Consider the following 23,348-nt stretch of genomic DNA (forward strand, 5'->3'; position numbering starts at 1 on the left):
AACACTAGACAAACAGAACAGGTAGCTCAGCAAAATCATGACATGAATGCACACACCCATTCATATACATAATGATCTGTTTTCTGACAATGAACTACTGCAATGCAGTGGTGAAGAATGATCTTTTCTTTTTAAGTAAATGTTCCTGAATATCCATAAAGGAAGAAAACAAAAATTCTTGACCTATATCTTATACCAAGTGAAAAAAAAAAAAAGTACAGATAGACCAAAGACTCAGTATGACAGGTAGAACAATAAAGCTCAAAAAGACCATATAAAAATATGCTTTGGGGACTTGGATAGATTCATTACTTTGGGGCAGACAAAGTTTTCTTAAATAGTCTACCAAAGCACTTAACTATAATAGAAAAAATTGACAATCTGGATTTCATGAAAATTAGAAACTGCTCAGTATAATACACCATTAAAAAGCAATGGGAGGAGGTATTACAATGCATTTTTCTGACCAAGAACTCATTTCTATGATATATAAAAACCTCTAACAAATCAATAAGAAAGACAGACAACCCAATAGAAAGTAGACAAACAAGCTGACAGGAACATCATGAAGGAAGACATCAAAGGGGTAAACAAGTCAGCAGGAATATTCAGTCATAGTGAGACATACACATTATCAGACTAGCCAAAGTTTAAAAGGCTGAAAAAAAAAATAAACCCAGGTGTTAATGGGGAGAGTGATTAGAACTTTCATATACCACGGTGAAAGGGGAGGTGAAAACTAGAGAATCACATTGAACAACTGGCAGGATGGGTACTTAAGCTACATTTATATATACTCCATAATCTAGACATTCAATTCCTGTGCACACACCAAGAGAAATGCACCAAGCCTCACACAAAATAATGTTCATAGTAGTTTTATGCAAAACAAGCTGACTAGAGAAACACCAATGTCCAACTGTAGCAGAGTGGATGAATAAAATGTGACTAATTCTTATAACTGAATACTGTTCAGTGACAGAAAGAATGGATTACTCTATATACAAATGAATGGATCTCATAGGTATAATGCTGCATAGTGGAAATCACACACAGAAGGTATCTAATGCATTCTATCTATCTTCATAAAATCCAAAAACAAGCAACGCTTATCTACGATGATAGAAATAATGAACACTGTTTGCTTCTAACAGAGGACATATGGCCTGGTTGGAGATAGAAGGGGAGCTTCTAGAGTGCTGGAAATGTCGCTGATATGAGTGGTGGTTACACTCTGAAATCCATCAGAAGGCTTCTGCTTCTTGTTGGGATACAGAAAGTCAGGAGACTATTCATTATCCATATACTAATGTCAAAAACAAGTCCTCCACATGGTCAAATCACAGTTTTCAGAAGTCATAACTTCACAGAAGAAAATGACATCCAATGGAATACAAATACACAAACACACAAGCTCTTTTGAGGAGAAAAGAATCTGCCATCAAAAGGACAAATCACCTAAACTCCGATGGAAAGTTTTGTGGCCATGAGTGGACAGGGTTGATGGTTTCATACCCTGAGGTAAGTCTTCAACCACTGTCCATTCTTCCCATGGGCCTTTTCCTATGTGTGAGGGAGCATATCAAAAGTTGTGTGCTGGCTGGAGTAGCTGGCAGGACAAGGAAGAAGTTGGATTCGACACATTTCAAAGAGTGGATGAGGGTGTTAGCCATAGACAGGACACTCGTTGGGATGTCATGGCCAGATAGAGGTACTAGTAACCTCTTTATTTTATTGAATTACAACAAAAAGCCTTTATTTATTTATTTATGACCTTGGGGACATACATAAGTAAATGGATGTCAAAATCCACTTTGGAGGCAGAGAAGACAGATCCCTTTCCACAGCATTCTTACTCCATATGTTTTATTCTCTTATTATGAACTAAAAATCAGAATCAATTAGTTACGTCATTTTGTCACACTGCTCTATAATGGAAATGGCAAATGAAACTGCAAAAGAGGACCAGAGATGGAAGCTCTTTGACTAAAATCTATCTTGAACCAAGAACCAAGAGACTACAAAAAGATCACAAAAAGACTAGTACTAAATAAATTAACCACTGAGTAAAATACAGAGAAAAATCTTTGGGTAACTAGGGAAGTGGGTAAAAAGCAACACATTCATGCCCAAGAGTTTACCGAGGGGCCTAGAAAATGTCAGAGGTCAGGAAAAAAAACAGCATAAAGATTTATGATGATAATTTGAGTAAATCTTACAAAAGATAAGTTTTACCCTTTGATCTCAAGCATCATTCTAAAGTGAATAAAGTCTTTCCTAAATAACTACCACCAGGAAACTTTATTTGACAGTCCTTCAAGGGACTGAGAGGGAGGGAGGAAAATCAGATCAGCTAAAATCGAGTGTCCTGGTACAGACTCTCAGACACTGAGAACTACACCCTAATTCTTCCCAATTTTTGCAGAATATTCTTACTGATGATTTTCTAGTTATTATTGTTTTTCCTGAAGCTTCACTAAGTTAGGTTTAGGTTTATGCCTACAAAATTATGCACAATGACATGAAACATAAAATAATGAAAGTAGAGCATTTATGAGAGAATGTGATCATTTTACAGTTGTTGATCTTGAATATAACTTAAGAAAGTGAAAGAACAGATTAATTGAGCATTAAGCAAAATATGAGTTTGAATATTCAAAGACATTTATGAGAAATATAAAAAATCTTAGGGTGTATTTAGAGAGCCACTTTAATTAGTATTCAAAACAGCTTTACAAACTTGAGTCAAATTTTCAACATATTTTAAATGTGCATCTCTTTTCAATGAGAGTTGAGGTACTGTAAACTAAGCATCAAAGCTCGATCAGAAGATGTGGGTATGAGTTTTGGCTGGAGTCTTGGCTGGGCTAATTACAAACCCAGAGAAAAATCACACAACATTCTACAAATGTAAATTGAAATCTTGAGTGGGTTGCTGCAAGGATTTAAACACAATAATTGACAGGAATGTGCCTTGTAAACTGAAAGGTGATGTATCAGTTCCTCAAGTTAGTGAAGGGGAAAACTATGTCCATGAAAACTTGCTTTCATTCAAGTTAGCAGTTCTGTCACTAAGATTTGCATGTATATTTAAGGCAATGCATTTTAATTTGTGAATAGTGTGAGATCCAAGAACCCTAGGTTCTTCTTCAGACTGCAATGCATGACATTGGCATTAGTAAGTAGAACTGACATAATCATCAAATGTGTTTAAGAAATGCCAGCCATAATAATATCTTACTGATTATGTTCATATCTTGCAGATAATTTTAAGAGGAACTGCATTACATTAGTTGTTTTGAGTTGTGTTAGCAGACAGAGCTGGATCAAAATCCACATTATTTCCTGAGTGTTTGACTTCACAGGATCCAATCACTTTTAGTCTCGGTTTTCTATCACCAAATTGGGGATACACATCATACTCTTACCATAGGTTTCAAAGATTTAAGACATAACAACATTTAATGTATTCAGCAGAATGCCTGGCATGAAGTACAAACCTTATAAATGGTAGCTATTATAATATCTAAAATGATGCTTCCTAGCAGACAAAGATGCTTGTTGTCTATCTGTTTGTCTTTCTCATCATTGAGTAACATGCACAGTGACACAGAGGCTCACATTGTTTAGTATCCAGAAGGGAATTTTGACTTCCATTGAACAAACTCTATGTTCCAGGCACCATGATAAACACAATGGATACCAACCTGAACTAGATATTAATTATTGGCTCTCACTTTAAATATTCCTCATGAATGTAAGATCTGTGAGGGAAGGTATCCTTGAGGTTAATTCTGCTCATCTCTGTACTGTCAAGGATTTAAACAGTGTCTCGAACACTGAATTTGAGAAATGAATAAATAGTTTTTTTCTACCATATATATAAATAACTAAATACTATATTTGTTTTGGAAGAAATATGTAAAGAAAAATATTTTTATTAGTACAGAGATAACTAGAATTGGGTTTATATGCTAGACTCCTTAAAAAATATTACTTTCTTATATAGAAAATTCTTATTTGCTTTCTATAGTTGAGAGAGAGAGGGAGAGAGATTGAGAGATTTCTTACCTGCTGGTTCACTCTCCAAGTGCTAGACTGGGCCAGGCTGAAGCCAGGAGCCAGGAACTTAATCAACATCTTCCATATGAGTGGCAGAGACCTAACTACCTGAGCCCTCCCCTGATGCCCTGCCCCCTACCCCTACTCACCCCTACCTACAGTGTGCATTAGCAGGAAGCTAGAAATGGCAGCAGAACAAGAACTCAAAATCTGGCACTGGAGGTGGGATATGGGTGTCCTAAGCAGCCTCTTAAACACTGTGCCAATCGTCTGTCCCTAGTTTTTTTTGTTTGTTTAAGTGAATATTTATTTATTTTTTATTTTTATTTTTTTATATTTCTTTTTTCTTGACAGAGTTATAGACAGTGAGAGAGAGAGACAGAGAGAAAGGTCTTCCTTCCATTAGTTCACCCCCCAAATGGCCGCTACGGCTTGTGCTGCGCCGATCCAAAGCCAGGAGCCAGGTGCTTCTTCCTGGTCTCCCACGCGGGTGCAGGAGCCCAAGCACTTGGGCCATCCTCCACTGCCCTCCCGGGCCACAACAGAGAGCTGGACTGGAAGAGGAGCAGCTGGGACTAGAACCCGGTGCCCATATGGGATGCAGGCGCCGCAAGCGGAGGATTAGCCAAGTATGCCATGGCGCTGGCCCCGATTTATTTATTTTTGAAAGGCAGAGTTACAGAGATAAAGGAAGAGACAGAGACACACATACAGAAAGGGTGGAGTTATGGAGGAACCTTCCATTTGCTAGTTCACTTTTCAAAGGACCACTACAGCCAGGGCTGAGCCAGTCCGAACTCCATCTCGGCCTCCTGCACGAGTGATAGAGACCCATGTACTAGGGTTGTTTCCCAATGCTTTCCCAGGCACATTAGCAGGGAGCAGCTGAGACTTGAATCAGCGCTCATATGGGATGCTGGTGTTGTAGGCAGCAGCTTAACCCACTGCACCACAACACTGGCCCCTGACCCTAGTTTTTTCTACAAGATAAATACAATTACAAGTGATAGCTTGAAAAAAATTTAAGAAATATGTACCACATACAGGAAAATTTCACCAAGTGAATAATGGCATAAAAGGAAAGACACTTGATACCATCTTCTTATGTGTATTAATATTTTTCCTATCATTTAATTTAGCATATCAAAATTTCCTTTTAAAGAATTAATATATTGCTCACCTGGTCTTCTTCTCCTCCACCTTCTTCATCATATTTTAGAATATTATCTCTTACATCATCTTCTGGATCAATTAAAAGTTGCTTGGCCTGGCGTTCTTTATCCCGGCGTTTCATCCATACCACAAACATCAGAACAAGGACTAGAAAGGAAAATAGGAAAAACAAACAAAAACCCGTAAAACATCATTTTGAAAGGCTGACCTGTAGTCTTTAATACTAATAATTTATAGTTAAATAGGTCAGTCTTGTAATATATTTTTCACTCTATTATTCATTTCTGGCCTCACATCAGCAGAAGCAAGACAAAGCCCGCCTGAGCGCTGGGTTCAAAGTGAAAAAACCTGGTCTCCAGTCTCTGGTGCCCTGTGAATTCTTGGGTGAATGTCTCTATGCTCAGTTTTACTACCTACGCTTGGGGACAGTAACTGTTTCTATGTGGATGTGGACTCACTGGAGGACAGACAGCCTGACCAGAATGCTTCATAAGTTCTATAGACACAAAGTAGCAGTAAGTTAGATTGTTACATGCCGTTTTATTCAGGCTGGTCAGTCACATTATACTCTCAAATTCACAGAGAATGGCACTTCTCCCGAGGAACAAGTGCCTGCGCAGAAGACCTGGGTAGTTAAATTGGCATTTGAATCTTGAGTTTTTCTGGCTCTCAGAAGCTGATGTTTTTCTACTACACTATTTTGCATTCCCTTCGCTACCATACTGCATGTTTCAGGTAAGATGTCCAGGGCATTAGGCAGAGATGAAATGAAGTTGAGCTTTTGTGCTTTACATTTAGGTGCCAGGTCTAGAACCAAACGTTTTCCAGACAGTAGATATTAAAATCAGTATCAATTCATTCTCTTTCAAAATGCCAGAGTCACTTCTCCATGCAATAATCCATCACACCTAAGTCTCAATTAGGTTGACACATTGCTGCATTTCACGTGAAATGGAAACAAAGACCTGACTGCACATCTAGGAAGGAATCCTGTCTAAAATCTAGGAGTATTCGTTTATACCCTGAAACAAAAGATTTAATGACTCCTATTTGAGCGCATTTTTATTATTGGCCATAAAAGTAAATATCCTCCTTTTAAAACCAGATACATGATCTCATTTGCCATTGTTCCGGGGCTAAATCTAGCAAGTGGATTATTAGTACAGCATGCAGGTTTCAAATTATAGCCAAAGTAGTCTCCACACAGGAAGTAAAAAAATGCGCAGGCTTCTACAGTAATTGCTCAGAATAAAGGGACGGAATTCTAAATTACCAGAACACTTGTAAATGGAGAAAACATAAAAGAAATGGCCAACATTTTCAAGAAAGTGATTGGTGCATAGCATGATCGCACAATAAACTAAGTCCTGCTGCTATTCCACAATAAAATACAGGGGCCAGGCAATTTATTCTTTTAACCTACATACTTAGAAGTGGTTCCTAAGTACTTTCCAGTGGTTAATTTTTTGCATTCCATTGAACCAAAGATTGCAAAGTATCTTAAAAAGGAGCAATTCCTTAATCTACACTTATTCTAAAGACAGACAATTTATTGAGCTGTGTAATCATTTCTATTATCAAATCTCCAGTATGTGAAGTGCAGTCTCTCCTATTTCACTCAGCCCTTCAGAAACAAATACCTTGTTCCTCACATGAATGGAGCAGGTTGCTGACTGTGCTTTTTTACGAAAGAAAGCAATACACTTATTTTCCTAAATCATCAACTACATGCCATAAATTCATACTCCAATCATAAGGTAAGTGCTCAAACTTAGGACTGTTTAACGTTTTTCCATGAAAACAGTTTTCTACATCTCCTCAAGCAATCAGCATCAGAACATGCTAAGAGGGCACAGAACAAGTATTTGGGTGATGCTTTTTGCAAATGTGTGACTGCTTGAGACAATGTTCTGGGCATTGTTATTATTATTATTATTATTCTAAGTTGGACTCATTTGTTCCTTATATGATTGGTATGATTGGCAAGAAAATACTCAGGGGTCAAAGGCAGCTGTTAGGTTACTTTGCAACACAATGACAAGAGGTTACTTCGCTGATCTGAGTGAAAGGAATTAAAATTTAAGAGACAATTAAAACACTCACTTAGCAGGATGATGATGCAGAGTAGGATGGCAATGATGGCTCCAGTGCCTAGCCCTGCACCCACAATCCTGTCCACATCCGTGCAGTCCCCGTTGGAGTCACACTGGCAAACCTTCACACGTAGGATGGAAATATTTGATTTGGGAGGATTACCCGAATCTGTGATTATGATTGGAACTTCATAGATACCAGCCTCAAGAAATTTTATCTTTAAGTTAAGCTGAGCAAAATCACCTACATGAATGGAAAAGGAAAAATACATTTTAATAATTAACACCTAATCAAATTAAAAGTCCATAACATTTTCCAAAATGTATTTACTACTGATTGTACACATAAAGAAGATTACAATTATGTTGTATTATGAACATGTTTTTTTTTGGGGGGGGGAGGGTTGTTGAGAGCTTTTAATATCTTAAACTTTCAAGTAGCTTTTTAAACACATTTAATGATAAGATGATGAAGCACGTAAAAATTAACTTTTCATACCAGGCTTCAAAACCTCTTATCTGCACATATCCTCAAATAATTAACCTGTTCTTACCATTAAGCCGAGTGATGGTCCAATTTCTCTTAATAGTCACTGGAGACAAAGGAAGATCAAAAGCAAATGGTCCAGCATTTGGATCAATGTCATAATCAAGTGCTGTGATGTTAATTGAATTGGGGTCTGGAGTTTCACAAGTCTCTGCCTCTTGAGGTAACACTTGAGGGGCATTGTCATTAATATCAAGTAAATAGATCTGCAGAGTTCCTGTGCCACTCATAGGAGGAATTCCTTAAAAGGGAGAAAAATCACAAATTGATATGGAACAATTCTCTCCGATGAGCATCAATTATGTTGAAATTCTCAAAGCTTCTAGCCTATGTGACCTTATCACTGAGCAACCCTATTAAACTCCAGTTGCCACGGCATCTAGGAAGACTGCTTTCAGAGCAATTCCACTTCTTGCTTCCCTCCTAGGACAACCCTGTGCTACCACTGTTGCTCTGTAGGATCTGAGTGTGGTGACAAGGGATACCTCTTCCGTAGGGCCCCACACCTTCCTTGCCCTTGCTGTCCATTACCTGAGGCCATGCACACCAAGCTCCTCCAGGCACTGTGGAAGAAGGCCAGAGAGGCAATCTTGTGCGTCCTATTCTTGTGAGGGAGAATTAAGGTGTGGGCTTGCAAGAATCTCATAATGCATTTAAAGAAGCTCAAACATAGCTGAGACTCTATTTACAGTCTATTGACAAGTGACATAGAACCAAAGACCTCATCTTAGGAAGGCACACCATGGAGGAATGATCAGTATTGACCAGTCAACTCTGCTTGAGAAAGTAGAGGGTTGCTCTGTGGACATTATTTCATTGTAATCCTAAGACAGAGGTTTAAACCATGAGGAATCAAAATACCTGGTCTGCTCAGAGTTCTATGTTCTTGGAATTGGAAGAGTTGGTACTGAAGACTGGTCTGCCTGACCCTAAACTCATTCTCACAGTACTGTAAAGCGTTGTCTCCACTAGGTCACATCACATAGTCTGGTGATTTGGCTTTTGCTATGTTATAAATGTTCATACATATAAACAATATATTCTACATGTAATATATAAATATTTTATAAATAATACTGTATACCGAAACCCAGAGATTTAAGTGACCTGGAACGAGTCACACACACACACACACACAATCCTGAAAAAATGATAAGGACAAATCTCTACCATTTTCTATGAGGAATTGATGGCTTTCAGTGAGAACGGATGGAAGGTGCCTGTTAGAATATTCTAATGTCACCATTTATCATCACATTTTTCACATTTATCATCACCATTTTTCACATTTATCATCACATTGAAAATTATCTGGCTCTTAGAACAACTTTAGAATAGGAAGTAGCAAAACAATTTATCAATAATGAAACCAAGGCACAGAGTTTAAGTGCTTGCCTAATCATTTTAAGGAGAATTGAGGCTCCAAATCTACCCTTGTAAAGTCCAGTGCATTTACAAAGAATCCAGTTACATTGAGTCAATACTTCACTTCTCTCTCATATCAAATGCTCTTTCAATTAGAAAACAATCCCCCAGGGCCTGCACTGTGGCAGAGTGGGTTAAGCTTATATTTGCATGCCTCTGGGCATGGTTTAGTCCCAACTGCCCGCTTCCAGTCCATCTCTCTACTAATGTGCTTGAGAAAGTGGAAGATGCCTGAGTGCTTGGGCCCCTGCCACTCCTGTGGGAGACCTGGATGAAGTTCCTGGGTCTGGTTTTGGTTGGCTCAGCTCTGACCATTGCGGCCATTCAGGGAGGGAACCAGTGGATGGAAGATTTCTCTCTCTGTGTCTCTGTTCTCTCTCTGTAATTCTGCCTTTCAAATAATCTTTAAAAAAGAGAGAAAGAAAGCAATCCCCGCTGTTGAATGAAAAACCTGATTGTAACTCATCACCATCATACATACATGTAATTTTATAGCTCTTCAAAACTCAACATGAAATGGTTAAGTTCCAGCATACAGGAAAGCTACTGTTATGTACTGCAAGAAGGCATAAAACTGGTATGTTTTGATATGAGATGGCAGAGGCTGTTTTGACAAAGTTCCAGGGTTAAACACTTTGAATATCAGGTCCATATTAGCAAGGACGTGAAATATTTCTTCAGCCCTGTCACCACACAGATTTGTCTATAGATTGCATCTTACTATGCAGAATTTGGAAGGGTTCACTGGAACTGTTCCTATCAAAAATGTTGATAGGCAATGTTTTACAAACTTCGTATCTTGGCCACCAAATTGAACCCTATTATTTTTCTTAAATGCTGATATCCATAGTCTCACTTTAAAAATATTTTAAAATATGGTTGTGATTCATTAGTGAAATACACAGTCTGGGGCCATTGAGGACAGACGACCAAGGTTCATCATCACAATATGAGGCTTCCATGAAAGATGCATGGACATGGATGACATCTGTTAGAGAAGATGGGAAGGTATGACATTGGAAGCCTTTTAGAAATGGAAAATAAAAGCTGCACAGTTCAGTCTTGAAGAAAACCATGTATGATAAGGCTCTGCTCTCTTGAACCAGCATACAGGATAATACATTGAATATGTTTATTACGTACCATTGTCAGAAGCAAGGAAAGTAGCATTATATATATTGTTCTTCACATTTGGTGATTCTCTGTCCAAAACAGCAATTGTAGTTATTTGTCCATTCACAGGATCTATTTTTAGCCAATTGGCAGGATCAGATAATTTTGTGTATCTACAAAAATAAAGTGCAGTGTTTAACTGTTTTGATCTGAAACTTAAAAAACAGATTTTACAGGTTTAATTCCAAATGTAACTAGCTCATTAACTTGCATTTTTGTTGAAGATGCCTGAAATACAGTGATAACAAGGAAAACTATTTTTGTGTCAGTGATTTTTGGAGGCACACAGAGGTTGTGCTCAATCAGTCATGCAGCAAACATTCTACAGGTATTTAAATGCGATGAGAAGTAGTAGGCTTTTTTGGACAGATCTCACTTGAGGCTCTTGTCTGCCTCAACAGATAATAAAACAGGTCAAATGTAACTTCTAATAAGCAATAGCCCTAGTATATAGGACATAAGATAAATTGTGACCGAAGTGGAATTTTCTATCATAGACTACTCCTAAAATATTTTACCTTCTTATCATGGCAGAGATGAAGTCCTAGTGGAGAGCCTTTCCAGAGTCTTACTAGGATCTCCCACACTGGGCGAAGCCTCAGCTCTGCATCCTCTCAAAGAAGCCCTACAATCTTGAGTCTGTGTTGGCACACTTACAATCTTAAACTCCTTCTTTGATATGGGGAGGGGTAAACTTTTCAAGCTCAGTCAACAAATATATTGAATGACCACAAGATGCTGTTCTGAGAAGGCTAAGTTTCAGGATTTCAACGAACCTATTAACAATCTATTTTTATTTTAGTGTATACAGAAAGAGTGAATGAGTGCAGTGATCTGTTAGCTGCAGTTCTGAAGGACATTAAATAAAATATGAACTAATTTTAAAAATTATCATCAGCTATGGATAATAGTCATGTTGGGTATGCTCTGCCAGCCACCTACAGTCTCATCAGGAAGGATAAATTAGATTGTGCTGAGGTTGGAAATCTTCACAGATACATCCTATAAGTTCCATAATTACTGTATAGGTCGAAGATAAAAATAATTAGCTCTTAAATTTTGGCACTGGCACAAGTTTTCCTTTCTCCCTGAAGTGTGGAAGAGAGAAATGTAAAAAGCTTGTGAATATCTCCTATTTATTCATTAGAGAAACCTTTCTCTGATGTTTGGTATAAATACCCAGGATAAATAATTATGAACTTTTTTTAAAAAAATGAAAGAAGGCAGAAGCACAGGGGCAAGAAATATTGTTTCTTCAAATTATACATGAGTAGATACATTGTTACATTTCCTGTCATTAATTTATGAAGAAGAAATTTCATCAAAGAATTCTAAAATATCATAGAAAATGTTCATATCTTTACAAGGTTTTTCTGTAAACCTTGGAAAACTGAAGAAGCTTTTTGGAAAAAGAAATAAGGGGTGAGTGTTTGCAACAGCATTTAAGATACAGCTTGAGATATTTCCATCCTGTGTCTGAGTGCCTGGTTTTGGTTCGGATCCTGACTTCCTGCAAAGTCATAGCCTGGGAGGGAGGCTTTAGATGATGAGTCAAGTGATTGGGAGCATGCTACCCATCTGAGAGACGAAGACTGAGTTCCAGACTCCTGACTTCAGCTTGGTCCAACCCTGGCTGTTGTGGGCATTTGGGGAGTGAACCAGAAAATGGAAGATCTCTTTCTCTCTCTCTCTGCCTTTCAAATTAAATGAAAATAATTAAATAAAAATCTCTAAAAATAAAAAGTTATTATTTTCCTTAAGAATCAGGCTACTGAAACTTGAAAACATTAGAATAAAATTAAGAAAAATTATCTTATAATACACAGTTTTGGTCCCAATGAAAATTCCCTACTCAAATGGCAAATTAAATCAACTTTATATGCAACACAGAATGCAATGCAAATTACAAAGACAAAACAATGATATTTCCTACCTAATATTTTGCTGCATATAACGATCTGGGTCCTGAGCAGTGAATGTCGTCAACATAGTACCTACATGAAGGCCTTCCTCTTGGCGAATGATCTTAGGATTAGGGGCAAAATAAGGGTTTTCATTTACATCAATAACTGTAACAGACACAGTTGCAGTTGATTGGGGTGGGTGCTGAATTCCCTTGGCTAATGGCACTTGATTTTCTGCAGCAACAGTAAGGACAAACATCCTATTTGTTTCAAAGTCGATTGGCTGAAAAAAAAAAAAAAAAAGAAACCGTCTTTTTGCTGGAAATAAGATTATTAGCATTGTACAGTTTATTCTTCTTCAACTCTATTTAACTCCATTTATTACTGTTATTCAACTCTATTTACAAAATTTTAATTTTTCCATTCACTGTATCATAAGATTCCCTTCAAATTCCTGGAAAATATGCATTAGCATGTTCAATGACTGAAATATTTATCCTAATTTACCTATTCTGAGGGTGCTTCTAAGACTTATAGCCACAAAATAATGCTTAAGACTTTTGTATGGATCTACTTATGTAGGCATGTGTAAAAATTTGATTATTATTTGGCCAAAAATACTGAATAATATGAGATCACGTGAAAGGATGGTCTAGAGGATTCTCTCAAACACTGGCAGAAAGGCCACTGACTCCCCATTCCGGAAAGTTCTTACCAGTCTCTTATGAATTAGAAAGAACAAGAACAAAAACAAAAACAGCAAATGTCATGGTTTTCCCAGAAAGCTAAGCTTATTTGAAAAGTATCTTTCATAACCTGATGTGAATATTTTTGAATTCCAAGTGTATACACACACACACAAACTTTTGAAATAATGTTTTTAAATGTTTTTTCTCTTTTTCTTACTTAGAAATGTCAAACTTTTTCTAAAATAATTTTGTACATTTTACTGGTTTGTAAAAATCCCAATTCTAAGAACAACACCTTAGATTAATGCAATGAACATGTGAATACTGATTTCCAACGTTCCTTGAGTCATGCTGTCACTAGAATGTTATAGCAGTCAGGTGACCAGATTGGGCTTTCATTATTATTTTCTACTGATCTCCTTTCAGGGGATATGCAAATATGATTCCTGTATAGTAATAACAGGGGCAGAAAGGAGAGCTCTTGTGCTATCACTGGCAGCCCAAGAATGATCAGGGGCTGAAGCTCATGAGAAAGCCATATGATGAGCACACTGCACCAGATTCCTAACCTAGACCACAGCTCCTCCAACCTTCAGTCACACACTCACTGTCAACTCCCCAATTCAACTTCCCTTTCTCAAGTATTTTTAAATAAGATGGGAAAGAAGCCAGAAAGATTGTAATATTGCAATATTTTGAGTGCTTCCATCAGTCACATGCAACACCCAAATGGAGTATTTATATGTGCCACATGGCAAATGCGCAGTTCTAAGTCCTTTAATGTGTGTGATGCTCATTTATCTCACAACAATTCTGACTTGAGTACAGTTATCAACCTCACCTTCTGCATGAGGAGCCTCAGGCTCTCAGAGGTGAAAAACTGGTGCTGACCTCACAAGTATAAAGAGCAGATCCGGGATCCAAATGCAGACGGCTGGGCTCCAGGGCTGGTGCTCTTGATCATGATACTGTAACTGTTGTTTCCAAACCACATCTCATTGTACTCATGCGTGTGCAGAATTCTTGGCAACCAGCACCTGTGTCCACCTTTTCATGTAAGGCTAACTTTGGCTCACTTATACATCAATAGTGTTTGTGTGGGAGGCAAAGGGCTGAGTGTCTTCTCACAGAGCAGTTAAAAGGGATATTTGTTTTAAAGGGCTTTTACTGACACAGTTATGCATTTATTATAATTGAAGAACATCTCATTTGCTTCCAGCACTCAACTGCTTCACTGGATTCTTTTTTTGACAATTAAAGATCAAAGAACCAATTTCTTAAAATCTTGAAAACAGCATTTAAAACAGCAATGTAAACGCAAAGCCTTTTCAAAAGGTAGGCCCTCTTCTTGCCTCCTCATTTCACTTCATTTCTGTGATATTTTCTGGTTTGTTCACTGCCTGCCAATACTCTAACAGCTGTGAATACAAGGACAGTAGGTGTGACCCTTCATTCTCAACAGCTACCAACTGGTGGACGAAACTTCAACATGTGATACAGCATTAATATATCAACTATATTGACAGCTGAAATTGCAGAGGCCAGTCCTGTCTTAAGATTGACAAACTGTCCAAATTGATTAAAAATACCTACTCCAGTGATAATGGAAGATTACCTATGTTGGCCTCAGCATCAACGTAAATTAAACAATAACACATACCCCCCCCCAATAGATATGAATGGCATATGTATTGATGTTTGGAAGAAACAAGACCATGGGGCCAGCGCTGTGGCACAGTGGGCTAACGCCCTGGCCTGAAGCACCGGCATCCCATATGGGCGCCGGTTCTAGTCTTGGCTGCTCCTCTTCTGATCCAGCTCTCTGCTATGGCCTGGGAAAGCAGTACCAGATGGCCCAAGTCCTTGGGCCCCTGCACCTGAGTGGGAGACCTGGAAGAAGCTCTTGGCTCCTGGCTTCGGATTGGCACAGCTCTAGCCATTGCAGCCATCTGGGAAGTGAACCACTGGATGGAAGACTTCTCTCTCTCTCTCTTTCTCTCCTCTCTCTGTGTAACTCTGACTTTCAAGTGAATAAATAAATCTTAAAAAAAAAAAAAGACCTGGGATTGGTATAGTGGTGTTGTGGGTTAAGTGGCCACCTGCAAAATCAGTATTCCTTATTGGAGGTCCAGTTTGGGATGCACTGCCTTTGACCCAGCTTCTTGCTAATGCACCTGGGAAGGCAGCAGAAGGTTGCCCTACTGCTTGCGCCCTTGCCACCCACATGGGAGACCTGGATGGAGTTCCAGGCTCTGGGCTTCGATTGGACTCAGCCCTGGCTCTTAGAGGCATTTGGGGAGTGAACTAGAAGATTTGTCTCTCCCTCTCTCTGTGTCACATTTTCAACTAAATAAGTAAGTCCTTGGGGAGTGGGGAAGAAGTCCTAAGATTCAACAGAAAACTAATGGGAAGGGGTCATCTATTGGTTATTGAGCAGCTATCAGAGACATCATGGGTCGAAGAAGTACTTACTTTCACCACAGTGACCAGTCCGTCGTTGCTGTTGGGGTCAGTCTGAATGGCAAACCGGCCTGTAGGATCGCCACCACTGATTCTGTACACTGCATTCCAGGCTGGCGTATGGGGCTGATCCTTGTCAGTCACAGTTAGGTTGGCTACTATGACATCTACCCTGTTCTCAGGGACTTCGCCATAGAACTACAATGAAGGCAAAACTCAGTCAGAGGAGCGCTGTGGACCACTGAAGGACAACTGTTTGGAGGACCACATGGCCCTCGTTTTACTGCCCCATTAAATCTTTATTATCTCCACTAAATGAGGAGATCGGTAATGCAGGTAATCCCAGCGTTTATGTTAGACTTTAAAAATACTATCACATTTTTCAGTAGCCCATTTCCCCCCAAATTACATTACAGTTTCATTAATATTAAAATTAGCATCCATTTGTGAGTATCTGGGTGATGAATGTGGGGTCAGTGCAAAGGACTTGTCTGTGGGAAATAATTCACCTGCAATATAGGTAATTATATGCTGACAAAGGAGCATAAATCAGTCACGCAGTACAGACACCTGAAAATATTTTTAAGTATTTTGTTGTAACAGCATAAAGTCTTTTTAGGACATATTTCCAGGTAGCATATTTTAACAACTATATCAGTGGATTTGGACTCTAAGAGATACAAGTTAGCTGGATGTGTCACGTAAAGGCCTGGTGATAGAAATGGCTGAGTCAGTAGCCACTCGCTTAAGCAAGTAGCACTTCTACCTAATGCATTTATTATTCATGACAAAACTTCTCGGTAACACACCCCCGACCTACAATTCTGTGAGTGACAGGCTGCACTTACTGTCATGGCAGTAAACTCAGGGGGATTGTCATTGACATCTGTCACTGTGATGACGGCCGTGGCTGTGTTGGAAAGGCCATATGTAGGATTGCCTTCCATGTCTGTAGCTTGAATTATTAACGTATACTGTTGCACTTTCTAAAAAAGACACAATGATAACATCATTAGTGATTCCTCCAGAAGACATCACAGTGGCTTGTAAACAGTTCTTTATTACACACTGACAGCACAGCTTCATTCATTCTGATTAACACAACTTGAAACTTGCCAGGTGGAATTGACATTAACTTAGGAGGCACAGATCTGGTCATTCTGTGTATATTCACCCTGGTTGGCGGAAAGATACACATGCAGACATGAACTTCACAACTCTGATGAAATCGCTATCTGATCCCAACCTTCCCTTCTGAACTTCGCAATATTATGATCAAGCTCTGTTCTGACTAATTTTCTCATATGCAAATTTCTACCCAGTTTATAGATACTGGGTGAATCTCTATATTAGTATATTTGAGTCAAGGGAGAAAGCACATACAATTCACCAAGTATATATGTGCTCCTTTTACACATCTTTAATATAGACTCTACTTTGTCATAGGGTTGATATGATATAAAATATTTCTCACTAATTCCTATCAGTATATACTATTCAAAACTATATAAAAAAGATATATTCTTAAACAAAGTCAAGACCTAACAAAAGGGTTTACTTTTATAATCTTATGTCTTATAAGGTAGGTATCAATTAATTGCATAGTTAGTAGTCTGGGTTTAACTCTCATTGTGTCCACTGTTTTGAACACAGTCTACAGTGGATGGATATGGACACACTCCCATGTACATGATTATGGTACTATGTTCAAATTCCACACCGATTGTTTTAAAGGGAGACAAATTACACTGCAAGTGTACTTGTCAAAATCTTGACATTGTCTGAATGTCTACAAGCACTAACCAACCAAGTTTTCCATTAGGAAAAACTAATCAAAAATAATATCTAAAATCATTGGGAATCTCCATAGCAGACATTACAAATACAGATCATTTTTAGAAATGTTCAAATATTCTGAACAAAACTCACTTCCTCCTATGAAAATAAACTGTCACTGGAAAGTGTGGTTTTCCCTGGTTCTAAATACAGCTAGCATTATGAATGGCCATTCTTAAGGGATTTCTGGAGCTTGGACAGAACAGACACAAATTGCAGCTTTTGATTTAGTTGTTAGAGAGAAGGGCAGGGAAAAGAAAGGAGTAGGAGGGAAAGTCAGATATTACACGTTAGACCTTCAGTCTCTGTCCACCCAAATGCCAATCGCCAGCAGTTATTTTAGTTATTTTTGCCTTCCTAAAAGAGAAAATCCCACGCTGTTTTGAATGAAAAACAAACCGCAAAGGAACAGGGCTGCTGGAGTCATTTGAATTCTTCTTAACCCCTAAAACCACACTACAATGCCTACAGTAGTTTACAATTTCTCAATGGTTTCCTTTCCCAATCAAGATTGTCACTCCAGCATCATGCCTTCATGCTTTAGTGAGGGAACTTGGTAGGGCATTTAGTTCAGCCTCCCAGCTGAAAACCACAGAAATAAAAATCTGCTATGACTCTTCAAATGCCATTTTTGTGAATTGCTGCTTGCAGCATCAGATAATATTCTTTAAATGAAAAAAAAAGTGGTTTATTTTTAAGAAGATAAAATAATAGCATAGATAATATATGGAGGTACAATTCTGTTCCAATGTCTATTCCACAAACATCTTGAACATAATATCAGTATAATACATATAGTTTTCTGCTGAATTGAAATGTTGGGATCAGTAGTTGCTAATACTTGAAATTTCCTACTCTTCAAGCTAGTCTCAACATCCATAGGTCACAAAAAATTGTTATTTCTAAAATGCAATAGCTCTTCCAATAAAATATATCCACTTTGTAAATCATATTATTCCCATTTTCAAATTGATAAAATACTCTTACGTTCATTATGGGAGATTTAACAGCTTTTGTTTTGCAAAACAAAGCTATTTTTTTTTTTAAATTTTTTTGTTTTATTTTTGACAGGCAGAGTGGACAGTGAGAGAGAGAGAGAGACAGAGAGAAAGGTCATCCTTTATCGTTGGTTCACCCTCCAATGGCTGCTGTGGCCAGTGCACCTCGCTGATCCGAAGCCAGGAGCTAGGTGTTTCTCCTGGTCTCCCATGCGGGTGCAGGGCCCAAGCACTTGGGCCATCCTCCACTGCCTTCCCGGGCCACAGCAGAGAGCTGGATTGGAAGAGGGGCAACCGGGACAGAATCCGGTGCCCCAACTGGGACTAGAATCCGGTGTGCCGGCGCCGCAGGCTGAGGATTAGCCTATTGAGCTGTGGTGCCGGCCCAACAAAGCTATTTAGAACTTCTTGACTGATTAACCATTGGGCATCTGGTTCTGAATGACTGACATTTAGATTTCATAAGAATTTGATTCCCCATGACCATGGTTTTATATCCAACCAGGGGGATTGTGCTTAAAGACTTTTCTTCACTTCCTGTTCCATGTGGGTTAAAATCTCCACTCATCTGCTTACTGTCAATCCTTCCCTCTCTGTGACTCACCTGCTTTTATCAAATATTTATATATCTTATTTGCTCTGTATTTATTGTCAAATGCCCTTTCATGATCTTATGCCACTGTACTTGATACTACCCTTTGCGTAAGCCAGTGGTCTTCAACCAGGGGTGCTGCCCCATCAGGGGACATTTTTGGTTGTTACAATTGGAGGGTGCTGCTGATGTCAAAGAGGGAGAGGCCAGGGATGCTGCAAAACAACCTGATACACAGGACAGATCCTCACAACTAGGAAGCATCTGGTCCCAAACATCAGTGGTGCTGTCTCTGAGCAACCCTGACCCAGAATACCATTACCTTCCAACACACAGCTTAGAAGTCAGCTCTGAAATAAATTCTAAAAGTCTCTGAGGTTGAGCTGTTTGGGTCTTTGGGCCTGCGATGTCACAACCTCCCTCTGTCACTGTCTCTAGTATACATGGGCTGTTATCAGTAGTAGGTTTATCCATGTCTCACTATGCAGACAAACACACTCACATCCCTCCCTAGAGCCCTTGTTTGGTTCATTTTTATGTCACTGGTATACAGCACAATACCTGACAAAGAGTGAGACAGCAGTAGATCCTTCTGACTTTATGGCTGGCTGGCTGAAAAACCTTGGGCTTCACATTACCTTATAAAAACCATTTCAAGTTAGGGGTAAGTAATCTTTTTATTTACATAGGTGCTATAATTTATTTACTGAAACATAAACCAGGGGCAGGAACTAGCTCACTTTTCCCAAACTGCAGTGATTCATATAAAATCTTCCCAATTCTCTCACATCCTTATATTTCTATACCATGAGTCATTTCTCATTTATCTTGGTATTAACTCTCATTTTAAAGCTTAAATTAATTTATTATAAAAGAACGATAAATGGAAAATTAGAATCACTTGCCATACAAATAAATTTAAAACACACTTAACAAAATTCTTTCATTCTGATGTCTCTACTTGATAGAGTAGTATCTAAAAGGCTTGTGGGCTCTCTGCCTGGAGGATCCTATTCATGTACCAATGAAAATCATATACCAGTGTAGCACACTTATCAAACACTGGTATCAAGGAAAAGGAGAAGAGAATGATTAGTCATTCATTTGGCAAACATTCACTGAATGTGTACTAGATGACAATGTACTATTTACTTGGCTAAAACAGTGAACAAAACCAGGTAAGATACTGCTTTTATTAAGTGATGGAGACTGATAAAAATGGATCACAGGACTAAAAGTACCATGCAACAGTAGTAAAGGTATGAAGAAGTGACGCAAGGAGCCTTTGTTAGGGGTTCCCAACTAGTTCTCAAAGCCTGGAGAGAGGAACGAGTGCCAAGAGGTATTCCGGTGGTAACTGAGAACTTGACGACGAAATAGTCTAGGTGGACGGACAGTAGTGCATGGTCACTCAGACTGTGACCTTGGGAGACCGAGGAGAAGGTACTGGTCACATGCAATAAGAGACTCGCCAGGCTTAGGGATAAGATGACTTATTTGCATTTGGATGGACTGGACTAGGAAGACGGATAGTTAAGTAACAATGTAACTGCACCTAGGAGGGAAGTACAGATTTGTGATTGTACAACTTCTTAACTGCTAAACCACAGTTCCAACACCTGTGAAGTAGGACTGCAAGCACCACCTACCCTGTAAATCTGTAGTCCACAGTCTTTTTTTCCGATCAAGCTTATTGCATGCTCACTGCTTTAAGGGACTTTATGATAAGAAACAATAACACTTTTTGAGATCGAGATCTATGTGCAAGGCACAGTTCTAAGCATTACACATTATTTCATTCAGTTCTCACAATAATTCTATAAGACAGGTGGGCTTTGTTCTCATTTTCCATATGAGGAAACTGAGTAGAGAGACTGCACCATTAATCACTCTATTAGATAAGTATAAAAAGAGAAAAGTCAGAACACCTATGCAGCATGTGCACCTCTTAAGTGTGGAAATAAGGCAGCAAGTCAGATTTCAAGTGGATAAGCAAGGGCTGGGAGTTGACCAGTGAGTAGGGGCTGCCCTTTTGAGAAGTCTGGTGTTGAAGTAGGATGTCTGAGAACTTGAACATTTCTTCAGGATTTCTGTTCAGGGTAAAACATGAGGCACATCTGCCTCTCTGATTACCAAGAACATGAATCCAGATGTAATTTCTATGCAGCATGGTCTTTTGTAAACAGAGAGGTAGGCAGACCAAACTGGGACCCTGAGAAGGGGTTGAGGACTGATTCTTAGAGAATGAGGACTGAGTCTATTATTTAGACACTGGAAAGGGTTATTTAGGCAAAGGAAATAAGAACAGAAAAACAGAAAACTTACTATTTATATAAGTAAGTTTATGTAGTTCCCTGAATGGTTGGGCATCATTTGTTCTTAAGTGGGAGGAAAGGAATCTGCAGGGTTAGGCTAAGGAAGGCTTTGGGACCAAGGCTCTGGAGGGTCTGGAATGTCACAGTAAATAATTCTATATCCCCTAGGGTGTGGATGGCCATTTCACCATAAGGGAGACACAGTGTGTTTGAAAATGATGAAGCAGCCTGTAGAAAAGGGAAGACTATAAACATCACAGAAAACAGCAGAACACTTCTTGAGGACATAACAAGGAGCTGAGGGTACAAACAAAAGGATTACTAGGAGCCAGTGCTGTGGCTCAGTGGCTAAACCACCACATGTGATACCTGAATCCCATGTGTGCACTGGTTTGAATCCTGGCTGTTCTACTTCCCATGTTAATGTGCCTTGGAAAGCAGAAGATAGCACACGTGCTTGGGCCCCTGCCACACATGTGAGAGACCCAGATGGAGTTCTAGGTTTCTGGCTTCGGCCTGGTCCAGTCCTGGCCACTGCAACCATTTGGGGAGTGCATCAGTGGATGGAAGTTTTCTCTGTGTGTGTGTCTCCCTCTCTCTCTGTCAATATGCTTTTCAAATAAATAAATCATATTACTAAATAAGGGATTACTAGGGGACAGGTGTTGTGGCATAGTGGGTAAAGCACCATCTGCAATGCTGGCATCCCATATAGGTGCAGGCTTGTGTCCTGGCTACTCTACTTCCAATCTAGTTCCCTGCTAATGGCCTGGGAAAAGCCGCAAAAGGTGGCCCAAATGCTTGGGCCCCTGATACCCACATGGGAGACCTGCAAGAAGCTCCTGGCCTGGCCCAGTCCCAGCTTTTGTGGCCATCTGGGTAGTGAACCAATGGATGGAAGATTCTCTTGTGTGTGTGTGTATGTGTGTGTGTGTTTCTCTGTCTCTAACTTTCAAATAAATAGAAAAAATTTTTTTTTAAAAAAGAGGGGTATTAGACTTGGAAAACAGGAAGTACAATTCTTTGTCATGAGAAGAATCATGGAGAGGGGTAAAAGTGACAGTGCTCAACCAGTACATGCTCCTCTGCCTGTTAGGATGACAATGAAGAAAACAGTATCTAAGATTTATAGGGTCCTGTGCTGAATGCTTTCTGTAGCATGTTACATCATCCTTACAACCATGCTGTGAGGTACAGAATATTATTATTCCCATTTCCAGGTATGGGAGTTGAGGTTGTAGGTTAATACACTGAAGGTCAAATAGCCTTGAAGAGCAACAGTCATAATGCAAACCTCATGAAGCAGGGGTGAGTCATAGGGATTCTGTCCAAGAAGGGAAGGGGATGGGCATGAAAAGGCTGGAAAAGAAAGGAAGAAAATGCTAGGAATAGCCACCAAGCACAGTAACAAGAAGCCAGATGGAAATAAAAAAAACCACAGACAGGGTCATGTGGCAGGTACAGCTTCAGTTCTGCAGAACCTGAAGAACTGATATATTTTAAACTTGTAGATGAAAGAAAAATAAAAAGCTCAGTCCCAGTAAGCATTTCAATGATTAGGAGTTCAATCACTTAAAGGTGTCATACATTCTGGGAGAATGACAACTAAAATTACTTTTGACAGAATGGAAACTATGAATTCTAATAGAAATAAAAGAATTTCATGCCTACACGAGGCCTGAAAAAGTCAAAGTAATTTATCCCTGGCCGCAGGCAGAATTACCATAAACCATCCCAGATAGATACATTTCTCTATGTTAAGTGACTTTCAGAAAAGGAAGCTTTTCTGTAATTTCCCCATAGTAACTCATTGTTGTGTTTAATAATTTTGCTGTCATGAAGCTATTTCTCACACTGTGTCTACCCCAAGATTCCAGAGTTTCAGATCCATTTCTGCATTGGTTTCATTCATGATTTGTGAACGGCTATTCTGTCCACTGGTCTACTGGAAGAAAATACTTAACATGATGATGGCCTCACTTCAGGCTTTCATCCTTCACACTCAGTGTAATCTCTTTTGTAAACATGGTTCATCTTCTCCGGTAAAACTATCTTTAAATATCCATACCTCTTTCCTGCAT

General features: G+C 39.0%; 1 protein-coding gene across 1 annotated transcript in view; it reads right to left on the reverse strand.

Moving 5' to 3' along the window:
- Positions 1-23,348, reverse strand: part of CDH2 (cadherin 2) — a 241,746-nt gene that overhangs the window by 26,805 nt on the left and 191,593 nt on the right. Inside the window, exons 8-14 of the mRNA XM_062201500.1 lie at positions 16,375-16,512; positions 15,539-15,724; positions 12,407-12,660; positions 10,444-10,586; positions 7,883-8,116; positions 7,339-7,572; positions 5,243-5,382 (exon numbers count right to left, since the gene is read on the reverse strand). Coding sequence (XP_062057484.1) covers positions 5,243-5,382; positions 7,339-7,572; positions 7,883-8,116; positions 10,444-10,586; positions 12,407-12,660; positions 15,539-15,724; positions 16,375-16,512 — 1,329 coding nt within the window. The remainder of the gene's footprint in view (positions 1-5,242; positions 5,383-7,338; positions 7,573-7,882; positions 8,117-10,443; positions 10,587-12,406; positions 12,661-15,538; positions 15,725-16,374; positions 16,513-23,348) is intronic.

Source organism: Lepus europaeus, chromosome 9, assembly GCF_033115175.1.
Source record: "Lepus europaeus isolate LE1 chromosome 9, mLepTim1.pri, whole genome shotgun sequence".
NCBI lineage: Eukaryota > Metazoa > Chordata > Mammalia > Lagomorpha > Leporidae > Lepus > Lepus europaeus.